Source organism: Sus scrofa, chromosome 17, assembly GCF_054392235.1.
Source record: "Sus scrofa isolate SSC_HxYL_T2T_F1_AM1 chromosome 17, Sscrofa_HxYL_maternal_Yorkshire_Landrace_v2.0, whole genome shotgun sequence".
Lineage (NCBI taxonomy): Eukaryota > Metazoa > Chordata > Mammalia > Artiodactyla > Suidae > Sus > Sus scrofa.
In genome coordinates, this window is record NC_139399.1 from 53,993,830 (window position 1) to 54,016,404 (window position 22,575).

General features: G+C 48.5%; 2 protein-coding genes across 4 annotated transcripts in view; one reads left to right on the top strand and one right to left on the bottom strand.

The window, feature by feature from the left end:
• Positions 1-3,881, top strand: part of MYBL2 (MYB proto-oncogene like 2) — a 39,046-nt gene extending 35,165 nt beyond the window's left edge. For 2 of the 3 annotated variants that reach the window (XR_014831740.1, XM_085002686.1), the window contains exons 12-14: positions 1,071-1,175; positions 2,408-2,539; positions 3,349-3,881. Coding sequence is in view for 2 of the 3 variants with exons in the window: in XM_085002686.1 (XP_084858812.1) it covers positions 1,071-1,175; positions 2,408-2,539; positions 3,349-3,477 (366 nt within the window). In the remaining variant the exon portion in view is untranslated. 3 annotated transcript variants of the gene reach the window in all.
• An 8,677-nt stretch (positions 3,882-12,558) lies between these two features.
• GTSF1L (gametocyte specific factor 1 like) lies at positions 12,559-13,443 on the bottom strand. Its single transcript, NM_001258404.2, has one exon. It carries the CDS (start codon positions 13,107-13,109, stop codon positions 12,603-12,605), a length of 507 nt encoding a protein of 168 aa, NP_001245333.2. The 5' UTR covers positions 13,110-13,443; the 3' UTR covers positions 12,559-12,602.
• Positions 13,444-22,575: the final 9,132 nt, after the last annotated feature.

Consider the following 22,575-nt stretch of genomic DNA (forward strand, 5'->3'; position numbering starts at 1 on the left):
GCCTCTTGCCCTTTGAACTGAAGCCTTAGCTGTTCAGCATTGTTTCCACTCTTCTGATGTGGGCTCCGCATCAGTGCGGATAGAGGGAGATTGAGACCCAGAGGCGGTTGCTCCCTCCTGGAGTCCATGTGCGGATACGGCAACGCCCAGGGGCATGAAGGGGGTAGAAAGGGCAAGAGGATTTCAAGGGAAATCCTTTAAATGGAGCCGGCAGGCATCTAGGCCACATGAACAAGTGGGGGCAGCGGGCTCAGGTGAGGTGGAGAGCTGGCAGGGACACCTGAGCGCAGAGGGCAGGACAGGGCCGCGCTGGGCACTCCCTCCCACTGCCCAGCCTGTGTCATTTCCTGACAGCAGGTGGATTTGTGTTGTCTTCTCTTTGTGCCCCTTTCTCCCAGGGAGAGGGGAAGAGGGAGTGTGTACGGGTGGCAGGCGGGGGAGAAGGTGGGCAGCCAGGCTGGGAGGGACCCACTGGGCTGGGCCTGGGGGTGTGTAGGTAGAAAGTGTGACCGGGATCGCCCCACCCCCCCGCCCCGGCTTCTCTGTCGGCAGGTGGTTCTGCGCCTTGTGTTTGGGGCACAGTGCTGGGTCGGGGGGAAAGTTCTAGTCTCAGAGCCCCTCTCAGGTATTGGCGCCGACCCCTGACTTGCTTTTAGGCGGCGTGGGGATGAGGCAGGGCATTCCTGTCACAGCCTGTGTCTCTGAGGTTTTAGTCTCCATGTCACTCACCGGCAGTGGTGTTTTAGTTGTAACTGGGCCGTGTAGGAGCGTGTTTAGGGTGGTAGAGATTTGTGACTGTGCTTGTTCCCTTTGGGACGGGGTTGGGGGGTGTTGGTGTCCTCACTCCCTGCCGGCACATCTGACAGAACAGTCTGCCCTGTGTGCAGTCTGCGACGGGGCCAAAGTGTCCCCCAGGCCTCCCCCAGAAAATCCTCACCAGCCGGGCCTGCTCAGGGCTCCCCCGCCCCAGGGCCCACTTCTGTGACCAGGGCAGCTGGGGCAGGTGTCATCAGACACTGGCGGTGACCCAGGGATCCTAACGTCTGCCCTCACCATCTCCTCCCCCTCAGCTGCGGCGGAGCCCCATCAAGAAAGTCCGCAAGTCCCTGGCTCTGGACATCGTGGATGAGGACGTGAAGCTGATGATGTCCACACTGCCAAAGCCTCTGTCCTTGGTAAGGGGTCTGGGAGAGAAGCGACCTGGGGGGGCCGCCCCTACTCCCCCGCAGATGCAGAGGGCTGCACGGATGGCGTCTCTCAGGCCTTCTGCCTCTGGAGCCCTGGAGTGTGAGGACCTGGAGGTGTGCCAGGCTCAGCAGGAAGGGGGCTGGAGGGGAAGGGGGAGTGGGGCACCCACCCCGGCTTCAGTCCAGGCAGCCCTGCTGTGTCTTTCACAGAAGGGTTTATTTGGCAGGAGGTGATTGCTAGAATATGCTTGACAACTGGTTTCTGGGTCCCCAGAGCCTTCCTTTGTATTCTTGTAGGGGTGACCCCATATGTCTCAGGTGATCAGGGCACCTTAGCCCTGGTGTGGGTACTGCCACTTCCCAACCGACATCAGGAAGGGGGCTGCTGCTTTCACGGGGCCCGGGCCCCAGGAACAGTGCCACACTGTTGATCCTTGCAGCGGACCCTGTGGGCCCTTCTTTCACTGGCTCCAGGTAGAGATAGGGCTGTGGTGATGCTCAGGAGGCAAAGGGTTGCCTGACCAGAGCCTGTCTGGTCCACCTGCCGGTACGCCTCCTGCTCTTGCAGGCCTTGCAGAGAAGCCTCGCTCTGGCCAGGCATCCAGGCCATGCTGGAGACCTAGTGCCTTCCAGCCAGACCTGCAGCCTGCATCTCCTCGAGCGAGTTACATAATTAGCAGAAGGAAAACTAGGGCAAGTGCTTAAGAGCACAGGAGGTGGAGTGGGGCCGGGACAAGTCCTGACACTGCACCTGGTCCCTGGGATCTCAGGCACCTGAGCCTCAGGATCTTGCCTGTAATAAGGGCAACGGGCCCAGCAGACTATGAGGAGGGTAAAGCTGAGCAGAGGGGGAGGTTGGACGGACCTGGGGCTGCTTTGTGCAGTTCCCTGTGAGTACTGTTGACGAAGGTGCCTCTGGGTATTTCTGGTCCTAGGATGAAGCACCCTCATCTCATCAGCATGGGATGAGGAACCAGCATTGTTGGGCATTTACTAAGATTCAGGCTCCGAAGCAGGCACTTTACAGCTATTTTCCTGCTTAATCTTTACATGAACTCCCATCTGGAGGAGGAAACTGGCTTAGCACGAAGTTAATGTCCTGCCCAAGATCTTGACAGCCTGCAGGTGGTGGTGCTGGGACGTGCCTGTGGGTTCCTTTTCTCCTTCCCACGAAGAGCTCATGGCAGAATGATGAGCTTTTGACTTGATTTTGGTTTCAGCCGACCAACATCCCACCAAGCTCCTCTGGCTTCACCCCAGACAGCAGCCTGCTCAACGAGGGCTTCCTGCAAGCCAAGCCCGAGAAGCCGGCAGCGCAGAAGTCCCGCGGCCACTTTCCAGCTCCTGCCCCTGTGAGTGCATCCGCCTCGGGGCCTTGCTCTGTGCCTGTGGGTCTTTGCACAGGCTCTGCCTCGCCTGAGGCTCTTCTGTGGCTTTGCTGCCTGATTAACGCAGGCCTCACATCTCTGTCCAGACGCCCCCGCTCGGGGAACCTGTGTACTGGAGGCCTTCCGTCCACAAAGCCCTCCTTCATGATGTGGCCTCACTCATAATTGAGTCGTTGTCTCTGTGACTTTGGTCCTTGAAGGGGGGTTGGGGGGGATGCCCTGCCTGCTCCTCTCAGCACCTGCAGGTGTCAACCCCTCTGCTTCTCGCCAGCCTGCGTGGCTGTAGCTTTTCCTCAAGTAGAAGCTGGTGCCGCCTGGCACCAGCTCTGCCTCTGTGTGACTTCCCCAGGTCCACCAGAAAGGGGGGAGGCGAGCACAGAAAGACTTTTGGCTTCTATGGAGTTCCTGTTGTGGCTCAGGGGGTTAAGAGCCTGATATGGTGTCTGTGAAGATGTGAGTTCAATCTCTAGCCTCGCTCAGTGGGTTAAGGATCCAACATTGCTACCAATTGTGGTGTAGGTGGCAGACATGGCTCAGACCCGTGTGGCTGTGGCTGTGGTGTAGGCCGGCAGCTGCAACTCCTGTTCAACCCCTAGCCTGGGAACCTCCATGTGCTGCAGGTGCAGCCCTAAAAAAAAAAAAAAAAAGACTTGTGGCTTCTAGAGGAAGGGAGGGTCATAGAAATGTCCCTACCTCTCCCTGGCCAGGTCGCCAGGCTCCCCTGGGAGTGTCCGCTGCCCCTACCTGGAGGTAACCTTCTTGCCTCCTCCCAGATGACCAGCGCCTGGAAGACGGTGGCCTGCGGGGGGACCAGGGACCAGCTCTTCATGCAGGAGAAAGCCCGGCAGCTCCTGGGTCGTGTGAAGCCCAGCCACACCTCTCGGACCCTCATCTTGTCCTAGGGACTTGGCCGTCACAAGCCTGTTCTCATGTTTACAGGGGGCTGGGGGGCCAAGGCAGGGCCGTGAATTTGAGACTCACTCAGATGACCGCCTGCAGGGAGCCTTCTGCCGCCAGCCCCTCCCCAGACTGCTCAGGTGGAGACAGAGCAGGGCCGCCCCCTGTCCTGTCTCCGAGTCCGGCTGCAGCTGCGGGCGGTTCCTGGTGCTAACAGAACAAAGCCCCACCTCTGAGCTGGCCTGTCCTCCCCACCAGTGCACAGGGAGCCTCGTTAGCTTCACTCCAGCCCTGGTCAGGCCTGACCTCATCTCAGACCTCTGCTTAGGACAGGGGACGTGGCCAGCATTTCCTTCAACCTGTTGGTACATTTATTTTCTTGAAAGAATAAAATTGCCTTTCTCTTGTGCTCTGGACCCCACCTTCCTCCTCAAACAGTTGAGCCTGGTTTGATCCTGGCTGTGTCCTGGTTCCTCTCCTCTTTCCACCTCCCTCCTGCAGCCCATGTGGCCGAGCTGGACGCTCCAGGCTGTCCCATGGCTGGGCCGTGCCTCCTTCATACCCCGTGCCTTTGCTGATCTTTCGGCCTGGATCCCCCCTCCCCACTTCCCTCCCCTGCTGACCTGCAGGGACCCAGGCACTGTCACTGACTGCTCCCCGCAGGGCTGCCAGCACTGATAGGGGATCATGCCCTGTGGTGAGGGTGAGGGCCAGGTGCCTTTATCTCTAGGGGTGGTACCATGACTCTGTACCCATATCAGATTCAGATGGGGGTGCCCTGGGACCACTTGTGCACCCCCCACCCCCTATTCCCGACAGAGTTCATCACAAGTTCCTGGGGGTGATTTGAAGTGAACAGTCCTGCAACCCACCAGGGCTTCTGCCCAGCGCCCTGCTCCCCAGGTCCTACCCACCCACCTTGAGGGCTTATTTCTGGGGCTCTTCCATGCTGCCCCCCCACCCCCACCCCAAGGGTTGGTTGCAGTTGCAGTAACCGCAGACCCACTAGCTTGCCCTGGAGCTGTTCTCTGCTTTGTGCATGAGGTGAACACACACCCAGGGGCCCTCCAGTTCCTTCGCCTTCCTGGGTGAGGCGTGGATCTGGTGCTGAGGGTATAAGAGCCAAAAAAAGGAAAACTCCGCCAACCTACCTCACCTTCAGACAACCTTGCTCTCATGGAGCTTAGACTCTAAAGAGGGGAGGTGGACCGTACACCAACCAATCTATTCAGAAGATGCCAAAGGTAGTAGGGCATTGAGGGAAGACAAGGGAGTAATAGCACGAGGGCTGGCCATCTACTAGGAGGTAGGAGGAGGTTTGAGAAGATTTGTTGTGGACGGAGAGGGAAGAGCCCACTTGGGAGGGGTTACTGGTGCTACTGCATCAGTGCTGAGGGTCCTGCTGTGGTTTGACCATGAGTTTGGGGCCCCAGTGCCCCAGCGGGGCCTGCAGCCTTGGGCAACTTGGCATCTGCACTGATCCAGAGCCTGGTGTTTTCCAGGACAGTGCGATAAGCGAGAGGGAATTAGCAAGCAAGGGGCTGAGGTGCCCCGGCGAGGAACGGATGGATAGTATGATATTCCTACTTTTAATTTGAGCTGTTTATGTTTTTCCGTTAGGTTTCTGATACTTTCAGGAAAAAGTCTGGGCTAGTAAATAAAGCCTTTGTAATGATGGTGCAACCCTATCACCACCTGGTGGCCACAAGTGTGTTTGCTGCTACAGGTAAAGTGGGCCCTAGATGTTTCTTGAAGGTCTTGGTAGGTGCTTGAAGCATTTTTTCTGATTTTCAGGCTCTTTCTTCAGCATTCACATCAAGCAGTTGTCTGGCCTTTGAACACCCCCGCTGATGGGGAGGAGTGACTGCTATTCAGTAACCAGGTCCACCGTTGGGCAGCAATTGTGAGGACGCAATACTTTATCCAGAGAAAGACATGCCCCCCTTGTACTGAGCCAAAGAAAGCTGATTGGCGGGAGAAAGATGCTCAGGGACAGGAGGTTAGGCCAGGGTTATCTCAGCGTGTGGTTCCCTGAATGAACCCCTTTCTCCACAGACCCCCGTGTGCGTCAGTTCCGTGTTCCAGCTATTTCCAGAGAACACCAAGGCTCTGATTCAGCAATGACGGTGATTTAAGCCCCTCTAAGATGGATTTTATGTTTCTACACTTGGTCAGATGTGTTTAAAAGCAGTTAAAGCTGAGTTTTGCTATAAGTTGGGAATCAGACTTCACTGATGCAGGCCCGTGGGCTCAGCTGGTCAGGATGAAGGTGTTTTACCTGTATATTGTCTGGAGCTGACCTGGAGGTATGTAGGTTACAGCACATAATGAACAAAACAGTCTGGCAAGGGCAGGTGCCCAAGCCTGAGTCTCAGATGCCCTTCAGAGAGGCGTGGTTGGGGCATGTCTGTCCCCTCCCTGGGAGCAGCAGGCCTGGTACCCAGCAGGTGCTAATTAGTGTCCCATCCTGCTTTGATATGATGTGGCAGAAAGGCTTGGGGCAGCTTGGACAGGGGGGTGGGGAGGCTTTTTAGTGTTGGTTCCTAGCTTAATTCTTTGGTCAGGAAGCATAACCTGTGTGGTTTCATATTTTTGAAATTTGTCGAAACTTGCTTTTATTTTTATGGTAAAGCATATGATCAATTCTGTCAGTGTTTCTTTTTCTTTTTTTTTTTTTTTTTTTTTTTTTTTTTGTCTTTTTGTCTTTTTGCCTTTTTGCCTTTTCTTGGGCTGCTCCCACGGCATATGGAGGTTCCCAGGCTAGGGGTGGAATCGGAGCTGCAGCCACCAGCCTATACTAGAGCCACAGCCATGTGGGACCTGAGCCGCATCTGCGACCCACACCACAGCTCATGGCAATGCCGGATCATTAACCCACTGAGCAAGGGGAGGGATTGAACCCGCAACCTCATGGTTCCTAGTCGGTTCGTTAACCACTGTGCCACAGTAGGAACTCCCAGTGTTGCTTATAGATCAAAAAAGAGTGTGAGGTCTGTAGGTGTTGGAGGCAGTGTCCCATTTTTGTCCTCTATTAATCCTGTTGTCCAAATATCCAATATCCTGGGTTTGTTTTGTGTGTGTGTATGTGTGTTAGGGCCACACCCATGGCATATGGAAGTTCCCAGGCTAGGGGTCAAATCAGAGCTGCAGCTATCAGCCTGCGCCACAACCACAGCCACAGCAACACCAGTCTGAGCTGGGTCTGCAACCTATACCACAGCTCATGGCAATGCCAGATCCTTAACCCACTGAGGGAGGCTAGGAATCAAACCCATATCCACATGGATCCTAGTCAGGTTTATTACCTCTGAGGCATGACGGGAACTATGTGTGTGTGTGTTTGTTTTTTTTTTTTTTTTTTTTTTCTTGGTTCGCTTTTTTCTGGACCCAGAGTAGCCAACCCCCAAACAACACATGTTAAGAATCTTGGGGGAAAAAAAAAAAGAACCTTGTTTGAAGCCGTTAAGTATTGGAGTGGTTTGTTACACAGCATTAACATGGCCATAACCACTGGCTGATGAGAAAGGTAGGCTTGTGTTAGCTGGAGAGGAAAATGAACAATGTACCATGGGCTCAACAGGGTGGAGGAGGAACTTCAGAGACTCAGAACTTTGTTGGAAATGAGAGGGAGGAAGGATTCTAGAACCCAGGGTCTTTGTGACAATGTCTGTATCTTGACTGTTGCCTAGAACATCTGGCAAGCTTTCTGGGGCTCTCCTGGCAGCCGTGACTTTGGATCAGGAACACCTGGATGTGAATCCCAGCCTGGCTCGCTCCTGCTCTGAGCCTTGAAGTCCTGGGCGATAAAATGGGGGAAGCCTTCACCTTCCAGAGCTGTGGAAGGGCTTGGAGGGAACACTGGCACACGCTGGGGGCTCAGAAAACATGGGGTCTTAGGATGTTATTACAAAATGCTTCCTTGTTTCTTTCTTATGCACAATAACCCTGCAAAGGAGAAGTCTGTGTCCACGTTTCAGTGGATTGCTCTGAGCAGAAGTTACTAGAAAGTGGGCAAATCAGAACTTAAGCCCAATCAAGACAGGCACTTCAGTGCCCTGTTCTCTGTAGTCGTCTGTTTCATAATGATCAGCCAGGGCAGCAGTGGGGTGCAGTAGAGGAAGCATCTACCTGAGGTACAGGTTCAGTTTCTAAAGACTTTGCCTGGAAATTCAACATGGGACAGTACACAGATCCCAAGTGAATAGCTGGATGAATTTCAGGTGGACACATTCGGGTAGCCAGTACTCAGATCCAGAAATAGTCCATGACCAGTACCACCATCCTGACCGCAAACACCATCAATGGGTTGCCTTTTTTTTTTTCCCCCCTGCTTTTTAAGGCCACATCCGAAGCATGTGGAAGTTCTGGGCTAGGGGTCAAATCGGAGCACTACAGCCACAGCATCGTGGAACCCGAGCCTCATCTGTGACTTACACCACAGCTCACGGCAACACTGGGTCCTTAACCCACTGAGCAAGGCTGGGGATCAAACCCACGTCCTCACGGATCCTAGCTGGGCTCATTACCCCTGAGCCATGATGGGAACTCCCTTGCCATTTTCAAAAGTGTTGTGTGAACTGAATTTCGCTTTATGTGAGATTTACCTTGGTTTGACTGGGTAGTTAGGGTTCATTCTCATGACTGTGTCCCGTTGAGGGACTTTTCTGTACTGTAACTGGTTCTCCTGAAGGACACGAGGAGTGTTTCCAGACTGGTGTTACAGAGTGCTGTTGTGGATAGCTCCCCTCGTTGAACTTGTGTACGTTTCTGGTTTATGCAAATTCAGGACTGGAATTAGGCCACTTACCACTTACTAGCCTTGTGAACCAAGGCTAGTTATTTAGCTTCTCTGAGACTCACTTTTCCTAGCTGTATATTGGAAATAAAAATACTGTCCCCTCAGGGTTGTGGCTGGGACTTAGTATCTGTACGGCACCCGGCCCCGGGGGCAGTCATACCCATTCTCCCCCCAACCCTGGATCTTTCCTCCTTTGCTGTGCCAGAGCCCCTCTGCCTGAGCACAGGGCTTTTCTGCCAGGCTCCCCCTTTGCCAGAAATCCTCCAAATGAACTTGGAAAGTTCACCTGCTGCCCAGGGCCAGTGGGGCTGCCAGTCCCTCGCTCCCAGCCCAGCGTTAGCTTGCTGTGGTCACTGTCACTGCTAACAAGGGCTTTCATGATGGTCCCTGCTAGAATCTGGCTTGCTGCAGATGTTCTCCTGGAGACAGGCCCAGCGGGGGCACGGAATGAGGAGGAGAGGGGAACAGCTGGCTGAGATCCAGGAATTCAGAGCAGCATTCCTCTCTTGCCTGGTCTTTCCTCCAAATCTCCAGGTAGGACTTTTTCTTGTGTTTCTTTACTCTTCCTGGAACATGTTGAGTTGGGATGTGACAGTGAGAGTGGGGCAAATGGGGAGCTGGCTCAGGGGTGAACTCTGTTAAGACAGAGCTGATCTCTCTGTAATAATAACCTGGAGCTGTGTGTTGAGAAGGATGCTGAAGGTATTGTCCAGGCTCAGGAAAGAATGCTACGATTGATTGGTTATGTCTGTTACAGGCATGGGAGGTGGTGGCAGTAGCTTACATGTCATGAACTTCCCATTATCTCTGACTGAAAAGTATTGGTTACTGTTGATTAGAATGGACATGAATCTGATTTAGAAATATGGCGAGTTAAATCCTTTCACATTTCTATGATTATTGATATATTTGGATTGATTTCTTACCATTTAGTTTTGTGTTTTCTCTCTCTTATTCCTTTCTTCCCCTCTTTGTTAAATTTATAGTTTTTTTGTAATCTCTAGGTCTCTCTTCTCTTGGCTTGTTTATTTCTCATTTTTGTTATTCATGTTTCTTTTCCTTCTGAACAATGGCCTCTACCAGCCTATTTTTATTTATTTATTTATTTTTATTTTTTGCTCTTTAGGGCCACACCTGTGGCCTGTCGAGCTTCCCAGGCTAGGAGTCAAATCACAGCTGCAGCTGCTGACCTACACCACAGCCACAGCAACATGGGATCTGAGCCACATCTGCAACCTACACTGCAGCTCACAGCAATGACAGATCCTTAACCCACTGAGGGAGGCCAGGGATCAAACCCGCATCCTCATGGATCCTAGTCTACAGAGGGAACTCTCACCCTGGCTTATCTTTATCTAGAAGTTCCTTTTTTAGCATTTTATATGCAACATTGATGATTCTCTCAGTTGATGACATTTGTTTATATATTTTGTAAATTTGCTTGCTCATTGTTTTTTCTCTTACGACCATACATTTTCTCTTGGCTGGATGCCCCTGCTGTTGCTATACTAGTAGTTAACGTTACTCAAGGGCTTCCTTTATTCTAGACAGTCCTACGTGTGTTAAATCCCGTAATTCTTCAGCCCATCCTGTGACCTCACTCACACTTACTCTGTGAGTGAGGACACAATGCCGGGCGGGTTAGCCAGCTGCCCCAGGTCCGTAGACAGTTGATGACAAGCCATCCTTGTGTCCGTCATGTGGCTCTTTGCTCTGTGAGTGTATAAATTTTTTGTCTTGAAATAATTGAAATTTATTAAAAAATTGCAAAGATAGCACCAAGAGTTCCCCTCTACCCTCCACCCGGCTCTCCCTAATGTTAACATCTTACAAGACCATGGTGCACTCAGCAAATCCAAGAAATACACATCAGTACACTACTAACAGCCACACAGGCTTTATTTGTATTTTACCAGTTTTTCCACCAATATCTTTTTCTATTCCAGGGTCTAAATTTGAAATCTTCCATAATATATATTTAAAATATTTATTGCGGAGTTCCCGTCGTGGCGCAGTGGTTAACGAATCCGACTAGGAACCATGAGGTTGCGGGTTCGGTCCCTGCCCTTGCTCAGTGGGTTAAGGATCTGGTGTTGCTGTGAGCTGTGGTGTGGGTCGCAGATGTGGCTCGGATCCCACGTTGCTGTGGCTCTGGCGTAGGCTGGTGGCTACAGCTCCAATTCGACCCCTAGCCTGGGAACCTCCATATGCTGCGGGAGCGGCCCTAGAAATGGCAAAAAGACACACAAAAAAAACCCAAAAAACATTTAATGCATATAAATGTATAGTTATATATTTAAGACTGTTTTCATTAAAATGTATAATATATATATTTTAAATTTAAAAAGTATAGTTGGTATACAGTGTTGTATTTTTGGTATACAGCAAAGTGATTCATTGACTGTACATACATTTTTTTGGGAGGGCATGCCCTGTGGCAAGTTAAAGGGCCAGGGATAAAACCCACACCACAGCAGCCACCTGAGCCACAGCAGTGACAATGATGGGTCCTTAACCCACTGAGCCATCAGGGAACTCCTAAAAACTTTATTACATATTATATGTAATGTATGTAGTTTAGATAAAATATGTAATATTGTAGGATATATAAAATATACTTTTAGCTTAAAATATAAGATATATTAATACATTTGAAATTATTTTTATTATGTAAGATTTCAGATTTTTATAAAAAGGGAATAGTAAAATAAATTTATGTTAAAATGGAGAGAATCGTAAAATTTATACCTCACTCACCTTCAGTAATGACTAACTCATAACCGCTTGGTTGCATTCATACCTCAAACCAAATTTCTTTTTTTTCCTGGTCCTGTTGGCCTGTAGTTTGCAGATATATGCCCTAGACATCACTTTCTTATTTCACCTGCTCCCTATATGGCAACACTCTAGTCCATGCATTTTATTAACCATGGGGTGTCTAAGGCCAATACCCAAAGCTTCTCCTTCTTTTTCCAAGGAGAAATCTGCGGGGCTCTTTTTTTTTTGTTTTTTTTTGCCTTTTCAGGGCCACACCCTCGGCATATGGAGGTTCCCAGACCAGGGGTCGAATTGGAGCTGTAGCCGCCAGCCTACATCACAGCCAAAGCAACATGGGATCCGACCCGTGTCTGCGACCTACACCACAGTTCACAGTAACTCTGGATCCTGAACCCACTGAGCGAGGCCAGGAATCGAACCCACATCCACATGGATCCTAGTCGGATTGGATCCCTGAGCCACGACGGGAATTCCAAGAAGTCTATGTAACACTGTAGAAAGTGTTGAAGGGGTCAGGACTGACAACATTACAAGAACTTGAAAAAAAACTTAGCAGTTAAGCTTTCTTCCTGAGAAACTTTCAAAAGTTTTGTTTGCTGTTTTTAAAAAATAGGTATTTTAATTTTTTTACCAGATAATGCATTCATGTGTATTTATCTATAAAAGGTACTGTGGGTAAAATTTCTCTCTTCCCTGTCTGGCAGTCACTTAGGAAAGAGGGCCGCAAACATTTCTGCAAGGGATTAGACCATCAACACTGGGCTTTGTGGGCAGCCGCCTGTGCTGGTGAATCCTTGCAGAGAAACTGCGCATGCAGGCACATCCATGTTCTCATCCTCTCCCAGAAATCTACAAAAATGGTGGCATGGACTTGGCTTTGATCAGTTAAGCCAGGCTTTGGCATATTATACCCTGCAGGCCAAATCCAGCCCGTTATTGGTTTCTGTAGATAGTTTCGTTGAAACCTATGTTCATTGTCTACATATTGCCTATGGCTGCTGTCATGTTACCAGGGCAGAGCTGAGTAATTGTGACAGAGATCATATGTCTTGCAAAGCCTGAAATACTCCCTGGCCCTTTAGAGAAAAAAATGTGCTGGCCTCTGACTTAAACAACATGTCTTAGCCTGTCCATGCATTACAGAAACAGTGTCCTCACTTTTTCAGGGCAGCATACTATTTCATTACATGACTGCACCATAATTTCATCAAATGCTCCTAATGGATATTTAGATATTTCTGACCTTTTGCTGCTACAAATAATGCTGCAGTGAGTGTCCTTGTACTTACCTCGTTGTCCGTGTGTATGACTATATTAACAGGATGAATTCCTAGAAGTGGAATTACCCCATTACATTGATAATTTTTATAGCTATTGTCAAATTAATCTCCAACTTACATTCTCACCAATGTTATAAAAGTGCCCATTTTGTCCCACTTTTGCCAGCATAGTGTTGTTAAACCCATCTGTTAGGTGCGGGGAGGGGGCCGGGGGGGAAGCATCCTGGTGCAGTTTGCTTGTTACACCTTTTATTCTGGTGAGTTGCATCTCCTTTCATGAACTTAAGAGGCCTGTATCTCCCTTCTGTCGATGGCGGTTTACTCTCCTGATCTGATGATCTTCTGGGGGGGTGGTCAGGGACAGGGTGTGGTCTCTCTCTGACTCTCTTGTGTCGCTTTCACAGACAAGCTTTTGGGGAACAAAGGTCTTAAGGACAAACATGGGGTGGCAGTTTGTGCTATCGACATTCCAGCCATCCAGGTTGGGGAGCCAGGGGGACACTGCAGGGGCGTTTCTGTTCTGCTCTGAGCTTGGAAGGCTGACTTTCAGAGGCCTCAGGCTGTCCTCTTCCTCTGCCCTGCTTCTGTTGGCACAGGCAGCCTCGTGCTCCTCCAGCTTCTTGATGGGGACCACGTGGCAGGCATTGTATTTGCAGCTGGCCATCTTTTTGGCTTTTTTGGGGTTCTTTCTCCTGCATGAAGCCAAGTGGTACTGAAATCTGCTAAGTGGGATTCGGTGGTGAGGGTTGTAGGGGCAAATTTCTAAGGCTTCTGGCTCCATGGGAAATAGTTCTTGAAGCAGAGTAGTTCGCTACTCTACTCTTAGAGTCAGAATGAAATGCCCTTCATGGAAAAGCTCCTTGGTAAGAAGGACGGAGCAGTCGTCTGTGTCAGCACTGGCCCTTGGAACTCTGCAGGAGGTCTGAACAGCTCGTGCTCCCCCTACTCTTGAAGGAAGGACAAGGGGCTGTTAGGGGCAGCCGCCGGGAGGACAGTCATCAAATGGCACACGAGCTGGGAGGATGTAGTTCTCTCCACAAAGCAGATGCGAGAGACAGAAACCTCACTAGCCCCTCAGGGAGGTAAAGAAGGTGTGTGCCAGCCCGCCCCTGACTCTGAGTCACGCTGTGTGATGTCACCGACGGTCACAATGGTCAGAGTGAGTCATCAGCAAAAAAAGGCTGCTGGTTGTCTATCACTTTCAACTAGGGGCACTCCATTCAAAGCTGTTGGTGGTGTGTCTATGGTCATTTACCTGTCTTTAAACTTACACATTTAATATAAATTCTGATTTATTTGGATTGACATCCACCATCTTATTTTTGGTTCTTTTTTTTTGTTTGTTTCTCTCCTTTTTTTAAATAAACATTAAAAAAAAAAAAAAAAACTTTTGCAGTTCCCATTGTGGCTCAGTGAGTTAAGAACCCCACGTAGTGTCTGTGAGGATTTGGCTTTGATCCCTGGTGCTGCTCAGTGGGTTAAGGATCCAGTGTTGCCACGAGCTGCAGTATAAGTCACAGATGTGCCTCAGACCCAGCGTTGTTGTGGCTGTGGTGTAGGCCAGCAGCTGCAGCTCCAATTCTACCACTAGCCTGGGAAGTCCTATATGCCACAGGAGGGGCGGTAAAAAGAAAATAAATACATAAAAATTAAACGTTTTTTTAAATTAAAAAAATCGTTGCTATTTCTTTCACCATTTTGTAAGTTATGCACTGTAGAACTAATTGTTTAGTAGTTTATAAATTAGAACATTTATAGATAACTTTTCAAGGTTTAAAGTTAATAGTAATATCTTTTTCCTTGATGACACAGGGCTTTTTCTTCCTTTACTCCCCTCCTGACTTATTGTTCCCTATATATGAAGCCTAACTTTAAAAAAACTTCACAAAACCGTATTGCTATTGTATATTACTGAGGTTTGCTTGCACTTGTGCTCACATTTGCTTTTCTCTGCTTCTGCATCTCAGACTTACCACGTGGGATCACTTTGTTTCCACCGGAAGTTTAACTCTTAGAATTTCCTCCTGACAAACTGTTTTAGTTCCCTTTGTCTGAAAATGTCATTTCACTCTCATCCTTGAAATGCATTTTTTTTTTTTTTTTTTTTTTGGCTGTACCCGTGGCGTTTGGAAGTGTCCGGGCCAGGGATCGAATCTGAGCCACAGCTGCTACCATGCTGGATCCTTAACCCACTGCATGGGGGGAGGGGAGGATGGGGGAGGGAATTGAACCCGTGCCTCAGCAGCCACCTGAGCTGCTGCACAGACAAACCCTAGGTCCTTAACCTGATGCAATGCACCACAGTGGGAATTCCTTGAGTGGTATTTTTGCTGAGGGTAGTTGTGCTATTTTCTTTCTTCACATTAAAGAAGAGTCTAGTTTCTTCTGTGGTGGAGAATTCAGAATTCCACAGTTACTCTTTTGAAGCTTATTCATCTCTTCATAGGTCTGTTTCAAAGAATCTATCTTTGGTCTTCCTACACTTTCACTATGTTGTCGACATATGGATTTCTTTTTACTTTTTTATTTATTTATTTTTTTTGTTGGACCTCTGGAATCTATGGATTAGTGTCTTTCATTCATTTTAGAACATGCTCAGCCATTGTCTCTCCAAATATCAATTCTCCTTCATTCTTTTTTCCCCTACCTTATTCTTTTACATCTGCTGAAATGGTAAATGTACATTCCACTGGCATTTCATGGTCCCCAGTGAGTCTCATGGCCACACCTAACTTTGCGGGTCAAGGACATATAGGCCTGTCCTGTGTACAGAAGGAAGAGACTAGGAACTTTGTCAAAATCCTAAGAACGTCCCACGTCTGCACTTCTTGTCGCCAGTAATTCTTTCCCCTTCCCCACACATACAGAGCACACTGCCCCCTCCTCAAGGAAGGAAACCCGAAGTCCCAGCACAGCGTGGGGGAAAAACGCTCAGCCAGTGCTCACTGCACGCTTCCCTGGGTTCTGGCAGGGTTCTGGCAGGACCTTACTCTGCACCGGTGGGAATCCTAGTGTCTCCAACCAAGCTGTCCCCTGTGAGCAATGTGAGGCCCACAGAGTCGTACTCGCTGCACCCCACCCCTCTCTGTGTGCCCTGTAGGGTGGCTTCTGGTACACTTTGCAGAGAAGGGTCCTTGCTAAATTGGTAAATTATAACTTTCTTACGATTTATGCGGCAGAGAGCCCATTTCTTCTAAGCCTGCAACCCGGTATTGAAGGAACTATTGACCTTATTGGGAGTAAACAGGTGGTTCAGCATCTGCTCTTATGTGTCCCCAAAGCCCAGTGTGATGTTGGCTGATAACGCTGACAATGTTTTGGGGGGTTTTTTGGCCATACCATGACATGTAGAAATTCTGGGCCAGGGATCTAACCTGTGTCTCAGCAACAACCCAAGCCACTGCAGTGACAACGCAGGATCCTTAACCTGCTGCACCATAAGAGAAGTCCTCACGATAATATTTTGTTCCCAGACCCATGGCCTCATGTATGCTCATGACCAGGGGTGGCCTAGGCTCGAGTGATCCAAGCATCTGTAAGTCTGCAAATGGAGATTATAATGAAAGCACTTCTTCTGTCACTGAAATCCACATAATAGCAAACAAGGCATTAGCTGCTGTAGGTTTCTTTATGGCCAAGCACCCATTAGTGGGGCAGGCCACCATTTAGTCCATTATGGAGAAAGGGAAGGCCGGGCTCGCTAATGCCTCTAATGGACGTCTTGAATGGTCCTGCAGCCTTCTCCCAGCATCTGCTTCCAGCCTGGGACCTGACAGGTTGCTCACCATGGCAACAGGAGGGGAGAGAGGGATGCAGACACACCTGTCTGAGGGGCATGTCTCAGTCCTCCGCATGTCGGAGACTGATAATGCGAACCAGGTCAGATCTGCTCTCTGCTCCCTGCCTTCCTACTCTGAGCATCTGAGAGATGCTGCCGACAGCTGGAGATGCAGGCGAGGAGAAGAAGGCACAGAGGGCAGCAACGTTTCCTGCAAATGAAAAATCATGTGCCCTGGCCAGCTGAGTCAGCAATGATCACTCTGGGGTGGGATGGAGGATCAGATCACTGTGAATCCGAATCCTGCAGGCTCGGAGAGACTTTGGGTGACATTCAGGCCAGCTTCTCTCCCAATGCTGGCAGCCCCTTGAGCATCCTTGGAGAATGGTCATATAATGACAGGGAGCTCCCTCCCCACCAACCCCAGAACATTCTCATTAGGTTTACACTATAGTCCAATAAGTGTGCAGTAGTCATGCTATTATGTTGGAAACAACAATCTACATCCTTTTTTTTTATTTTTTTATTTTTGGCTGCACCCACTGTTGACACAAATTCCCAAGCCAGGGACTGAACTCGAGCCATGGCAGTGACAATGCTGGATCCTTAACTGCTAGGCTTCCAGGCAACTCCTGATCCACATACTTTAAAAATATTTTATGGGAGGAGTTCCTGATGTGGCTCAGCAGAAACGAGTCTGACTAGTATCCATGAGGACACAGGTTCTACCCCTGTCAAGCAGGCGACACTGAGGGAAGTCAGGGTTCATGGTGGTTCTGCCTCAGCACTTTCTGGGTCCATGCTGCTGGCACTGGATCCTCAGAGCTACTTGCAGGACCTGTATGCCAAGCAATGTCAGCTTGGAAAAAGTAAGTTCCGTGTTATAAATAAATACAAACAAAAGACATTTCACTGAAGCGTCCGTCTCTAAGGGAATGCAGAAACAGATGCTGTTCTAGGCCACCAAGAAAACCTCTGAGGTACAAACAAGCAGTCTTTTTAAGGTCATATTATCTGACCACAAAGCAGAAATGAGAAACAAAAGGATAAATAGGAAAACAAATTTAAACGATTGGAAATGTATTCCTAAATAACTCAGTTGAAGGGAACAAAACTGCAATTATACACCATTCAGAACATGATGACAATAGGAACTCCGCATAGCAAAGCTCACGGAACGTGACAAAGTACTCTTGTGGCTCTAAATGTTTGTGTTATTAAATGGGGAAGACTGAAAGTCAATGAAGCAGCCAACTCAGGAAGCTAGAAAATAAGCAACATGATAAATCTAGGGAGAGAATTAAAAGCAAAGGTAAAAATTAATGAGAAAACATCAAGATCAGTAAAACTGATAAATGTTAAGACTCACCTACTTGTAAATCACTATGAGACACTTATAAAAGCTCACTAAAGGGAAGGGGCAGGAATCAAGAGAGAGAAAAGGAAAGGAAAGAAGGAGGGAGAGAAGGAGGAAGGAAAGAAAGCCAAGGAAATTTAACCGAAGATGCAGAGAAGTGTTTTCACATTAAAAGAGAATACTGAATACATATGGTACACAGGTTAATTTGGAGTGTTCAATGGAGAATACATTTCAACTCAGGCTGCTCTATTAAAGCCCCACAGACTGGGCAGCTGAAACAACAGAAATTCATTTTCTCATAATGCTGAAGGCTGGAAGTCCAAGATCAAGGATCTGTGCCTAAGGGTCTCTCTGTTTGCTCCAGCAGCCTGAAGTTAGCCAGACCCCCTTTCCACACCTGGCCACAGGACCAGCTCAGACCTCATTCCAGTATGACATGGGGCCATGTGCCCAAGGTGCCAGGAGTCAGCCCTCTTGCATCTGCCCAGAGGTCACTCCAACACTGAGTGTTGGGCCCCTACAGCTGCCCCTTGGGTCTGCTGCTTTGCTCCCTGTGCTTGGAACTCATCAGTTTCATGGTGTCCCACAAGGGACACCTAACGTTTTTCCAGAAGCAGAGCCCAGGTGAAGGATTCAGGTGCCAGTGGTTTATTCAGGAAGTTCAGGTAAGCTTGGGGACGTGAGATACAGTTGTATACACCTTCACACACAGGTACTCAGAAAGAATGAGGCAAAAATTGTAATGGATGGACTGGGAGTTTGGGGTTAGCTAATGCACACTATTACATTTAGAATGGATAAGCAATAAGACCCTACTGGACAGCACAGGGAGCTATATCCAATCTCTTGGGATAGAACATAATGGAAAATAATAGGAGGAAAAGAATGCATATATGGGTACACCTGGGTCACTGCTGTACAGCAGAAATTGGCACAATTATTTATTTATTTATTTATTGGCACAAGTATAGTAAATCAACTATACTTCAATAACAAAATTAAAAACAAAACAATAGCAGGTTGGCTAGCATCTAAAAGACAAGATGTAAGCAAAAATTATAATGGTATATTTTCTATACTTTGTAAAATTTCCATTGAACATGTTTTCCCATAACAAGACGAACCAAGCAAAAATCACACTTAGAAAAACATTTATGGAAATGAAGACTTATGAAGGTTAAAGCATGAGGGATCAAGCCAGATGCCTCATTGGGCATCTGAAGGCTTTGGGGAAACTATGGGAAATGGTGCAAAACAACTCAGAATTACCCCAGCCAGGGGGTGAGGAAGTTGGGGAAGGGACCCACCAACTTCCAAGAGACTCACCTGCTGAGAGCTCTTGAGGGAGGCGTTATAAGTTCCTTGGCACTCCCACCCTGCCAAGCACGGGCAGTTCTGAGAATAAGAGCACCCCCCAGCTCCCATGCAGAGACTGGAGGTGGAAGCTGGCCAGAATACCAGAAGGTCCCAAGGGTACGGGGTATGGTTGGAGGGGACCAGCCACTTCCAACACAGGGTCTCTTTAACTTAGATTTATCTCTCGTTTGCTGACCTGAGGTGCTATCAGTCTAACAACCAGCCCTCATTTTTTTTTCCTTTTTTCTTTTTGATAAGGCAGCACCTGTGGCATATGTAAATTCCCAGGCTAGGGAGTGAATTGGAACTGTAGCTGCCAGCCTACGTCACAGTCACAGCCGTAGGCACTCGGGATCTGAGCTGCCATCTGCGACCTACACCACTGCTCCCGGCAGCATCAGATCCTTAACCCACTGAGCAAGGCCAGAGATCGAACCCGTGTCCTCACGGATACTAGTTGGGTTCTCAACCCACTGAGTCACAACGGGAACTCTTTTTATCCCCCCCACCCCCCGATTTGTAGCATCTGTCAACTTCCCTGGTGGAAACACTCCTGCCATGGTCAGCTTCCAGCTACCAGTGGCTTAAAAACCGGCTTCTGAATTTCTGCTCTGTGAGTCAGTATGAGCTCTACCCAGCACCCCAACAGTCAGTCTTCCCCCCAGTTACTGCATTTCACCCCCAGGTTGCAAGCATGTGGTCTGGGTTCCTTCCTGCTTTACAAGCTCATGTCGATTTTCCTGTTTTTCCTTTGACCGTTTTAGCCATCATCTGTCTTCCACCACCAGACATCTGGGAAGCTCTTCACTTTTAACCTTTACGTGGTATTTTACTATGTGGGCTTTTCACAAACAGCATTGATTTGAGGATGGGGAGGGAAAGCTGCTGCCCTTGGCTCAGTCCATCTTCTTCCCAGGAGGAGTTGCTGATGTCACAGGCCAGACTGCAGATTGGTGAGTCCTCTTTCACTGGTGGAAGGTCACCTGCTCTTCCACATCCCCCCCACACATGGCTGGCTAGTGCCGTCTCCTTCTTTCTTGGATCTTTTCTTTCTTTTTTTTTTTTTTCTTTTCTTTTTTTTTGATTTTTAGGGCTGCACTTGTGGCACATGGACGTTCCCAGGCTAGGGGTCAAATTGGAGCTACAGGCCTACACCACAGCCACAGCAACATGGGATCCCAGCTGCATCTATGACCTACACCACAGCTCACAGCAATGCTGGATCCTTAACCTACTGAGCAATGCCAGGGATCGAACCTGCATCCTCATGGATGCTAGTGGGGTTCGTTACGGCTCAGCCACAGTGGGAACTGTAGGGTCATATTTTCTAATACACCTGCTATGGTGTGGTGGGTCGCTACATAACATACAGGAGACCCAATTAAACTTGAATTTCAAATAAAATAATGATATGTTACTTTCTGAAGCTCGAGTATGTCCCAAACATTGCACGGGGCGCACTTATGCTGAAAATAAACTTAAGTATCCAAACCGGATCACATTTCCATACACGGTGACTGCATTTTCCCCATGTTAGAAAGATCCTAATGAAAGCACATATTGTTTTTTTGAGTTCCTAGAAGTCTAGTTCAGAATCCCCAAGGATAGAAGTTTATTTCCTTATGGGAATGGAATCTTAACCTCAGTCGCATTGCAGGGGCCGGAGTAGCTGCAGAATTTTCTTAGGGCCCCAAGCTTCAAAAAACAAGTAGTTCAAACTGGGGAAAGAGCAGATTAAAATAATAAAATTAATTTTGTATATTCATTAATAAATGCTGTGCCTGGAGGTGATCAGTCACATAACACGTCAGTTTTATTTTGTCTTTTTGTCATTTATTGTGTGATTTATATTTCTCCAAAGCCTAGTAAATATTAAACAAAATATTTTTTATTAAAAATTACTTGGGGTTTATCTGAAATTCAAATGTTAGTGGGCATCCTGAGTTTTTACTTGCTATACCTGGCAACCCATGAACGGTGACCTTGTCCTAGAGGTCCCCTAGGACTGCTGGCTAGCAAATCTGGATTTAGGTTTCCAGGGAGCCTCTGGTTAGGTCTCAAGCCTGATTATAATAATATGGAAACTTGTTTTCTATTTTCTTTTGGTTTTGGAGCGTTTTGTCCATGAGGGACAAGAGTAAGCCGCTCAAGATCTAAACGCCCTGCTGAGTGCGAGTTCATGAGTCCACTTTGTTCATTGGTGCCCCCCTCGCATGTCTCATGGGACCCTCACAACTCACCTGCCCTAAGCCATCTAAAAACAACCTTCCCGTCCTACCTGGTCCTGTGTCAGAGTGTCTGTCTCAGTGGAAGATGCCACCACCTGTCCACTTCCATCTGCTCCTGCCGAACAGGGGTCCTGGTCCTTTTTTTCCTTCACTCCCAACCCCCTGTTGAATCCTTCACCACGTCCTGCCACTCTGAACTTCAGAGCAACTTTTGAATCTATCCAGTTTTCTTCATCCCATCACTCTGCACTAATCCTGGGACTGTTGTTTCTGGTCTGGTCTAAGGTCTCCTAATTAGTCTCCCCACGTCCCCTCTGTCCTCTGTCTAGACCAGACCCAGAGGGAACATCTAGAAATCCAGATACACTGCCCGCCTCTGCTTCCCACTGCTCTTAAGACCTGGGGTGGGGGGGCAAGATAGGATAAAGGATTAAGGGGGTACAAACTGCTATGTAGAAAATAAGTAAGCTTTACAAGGATGTATTGTACATAGGGAATATGGCCAACATTTTATATTAACTATTTATTTACTTTTGGCTGTACCCATGGCATGTGGAAGTTCCCGGGCCAGGGACTGAATCCATGTCACAGCAGTGACAATGCTGGATCCTTATCCCACTGTGTCATGAGGGAACTCCCTATACTAAATTTATTTTTATTAAAAACATTTTTGTGGTTGCACCTGTAGCATATGGAAGTTCCTGGTCCAGGGACTGAATCCAGGCCTCTGCTTTGACCTATGCTGCAGCTGCAGCAACACCGAATCCTTAAGCCACTGCACTGAGCCAGGGCTTGAACCCATGCCTCCCCGGGGATCCGAGCCATTGCAGTTGGATTCTTAACCCAACTGCACCACATTGGGAACTCCACTAATTTTAAGTGGAGAATGATCTATAGAAATATTGAATCACTATGTTGTATTCCTGAAACTAAAATTGTAAACCAACTACATATGCTTTTTAATAATAATTTTGAAAGCTACAGTCAGGATTCTTCAAGGGTGCACAAGACCCCACACACCTTCCGGGCCTGGTTGTGTCTCGGCTTCTTCGTTCCTCTCAGCTTCTCACGGGCTCTGGACTCTCTGCCACCGCAGGTCCTTGGCATCGCCTGCTTTTTTTTTTTTTTTTTTTTCCCTCGGTCTTTTTAGGGCTGCACCCACGGCATATGAGGTTCCCAGGCTAGGGGTCGAATCCGAGCTGTAGCTGCCGGCCTCTGCCACAGCCACAGCCACGCCAGATCCGAGCCTCATCTGTGACCTACACCACAGCTCACAGCAATGCCAGATCCTTAACCCACTGAGTGAGGCCAGGGATCGAATCCGAAACCATGGTTCCTAGTCAGATTCGTTAACCACTGTATCACGACAGGAACTCCTGGCATCTCCTGCTTTGGACCTCTGGTTTTCTCTCTTTGTGTGGTTCAGCTTCAGAGCTCCCCTTCCCCCGAGCTCCTTGCTGGGTTAAATTCCTCTGTTCTTTGCTCCAGTAGCCCGGTGCCTTGCCTTCACAGCACTTTCTGATGC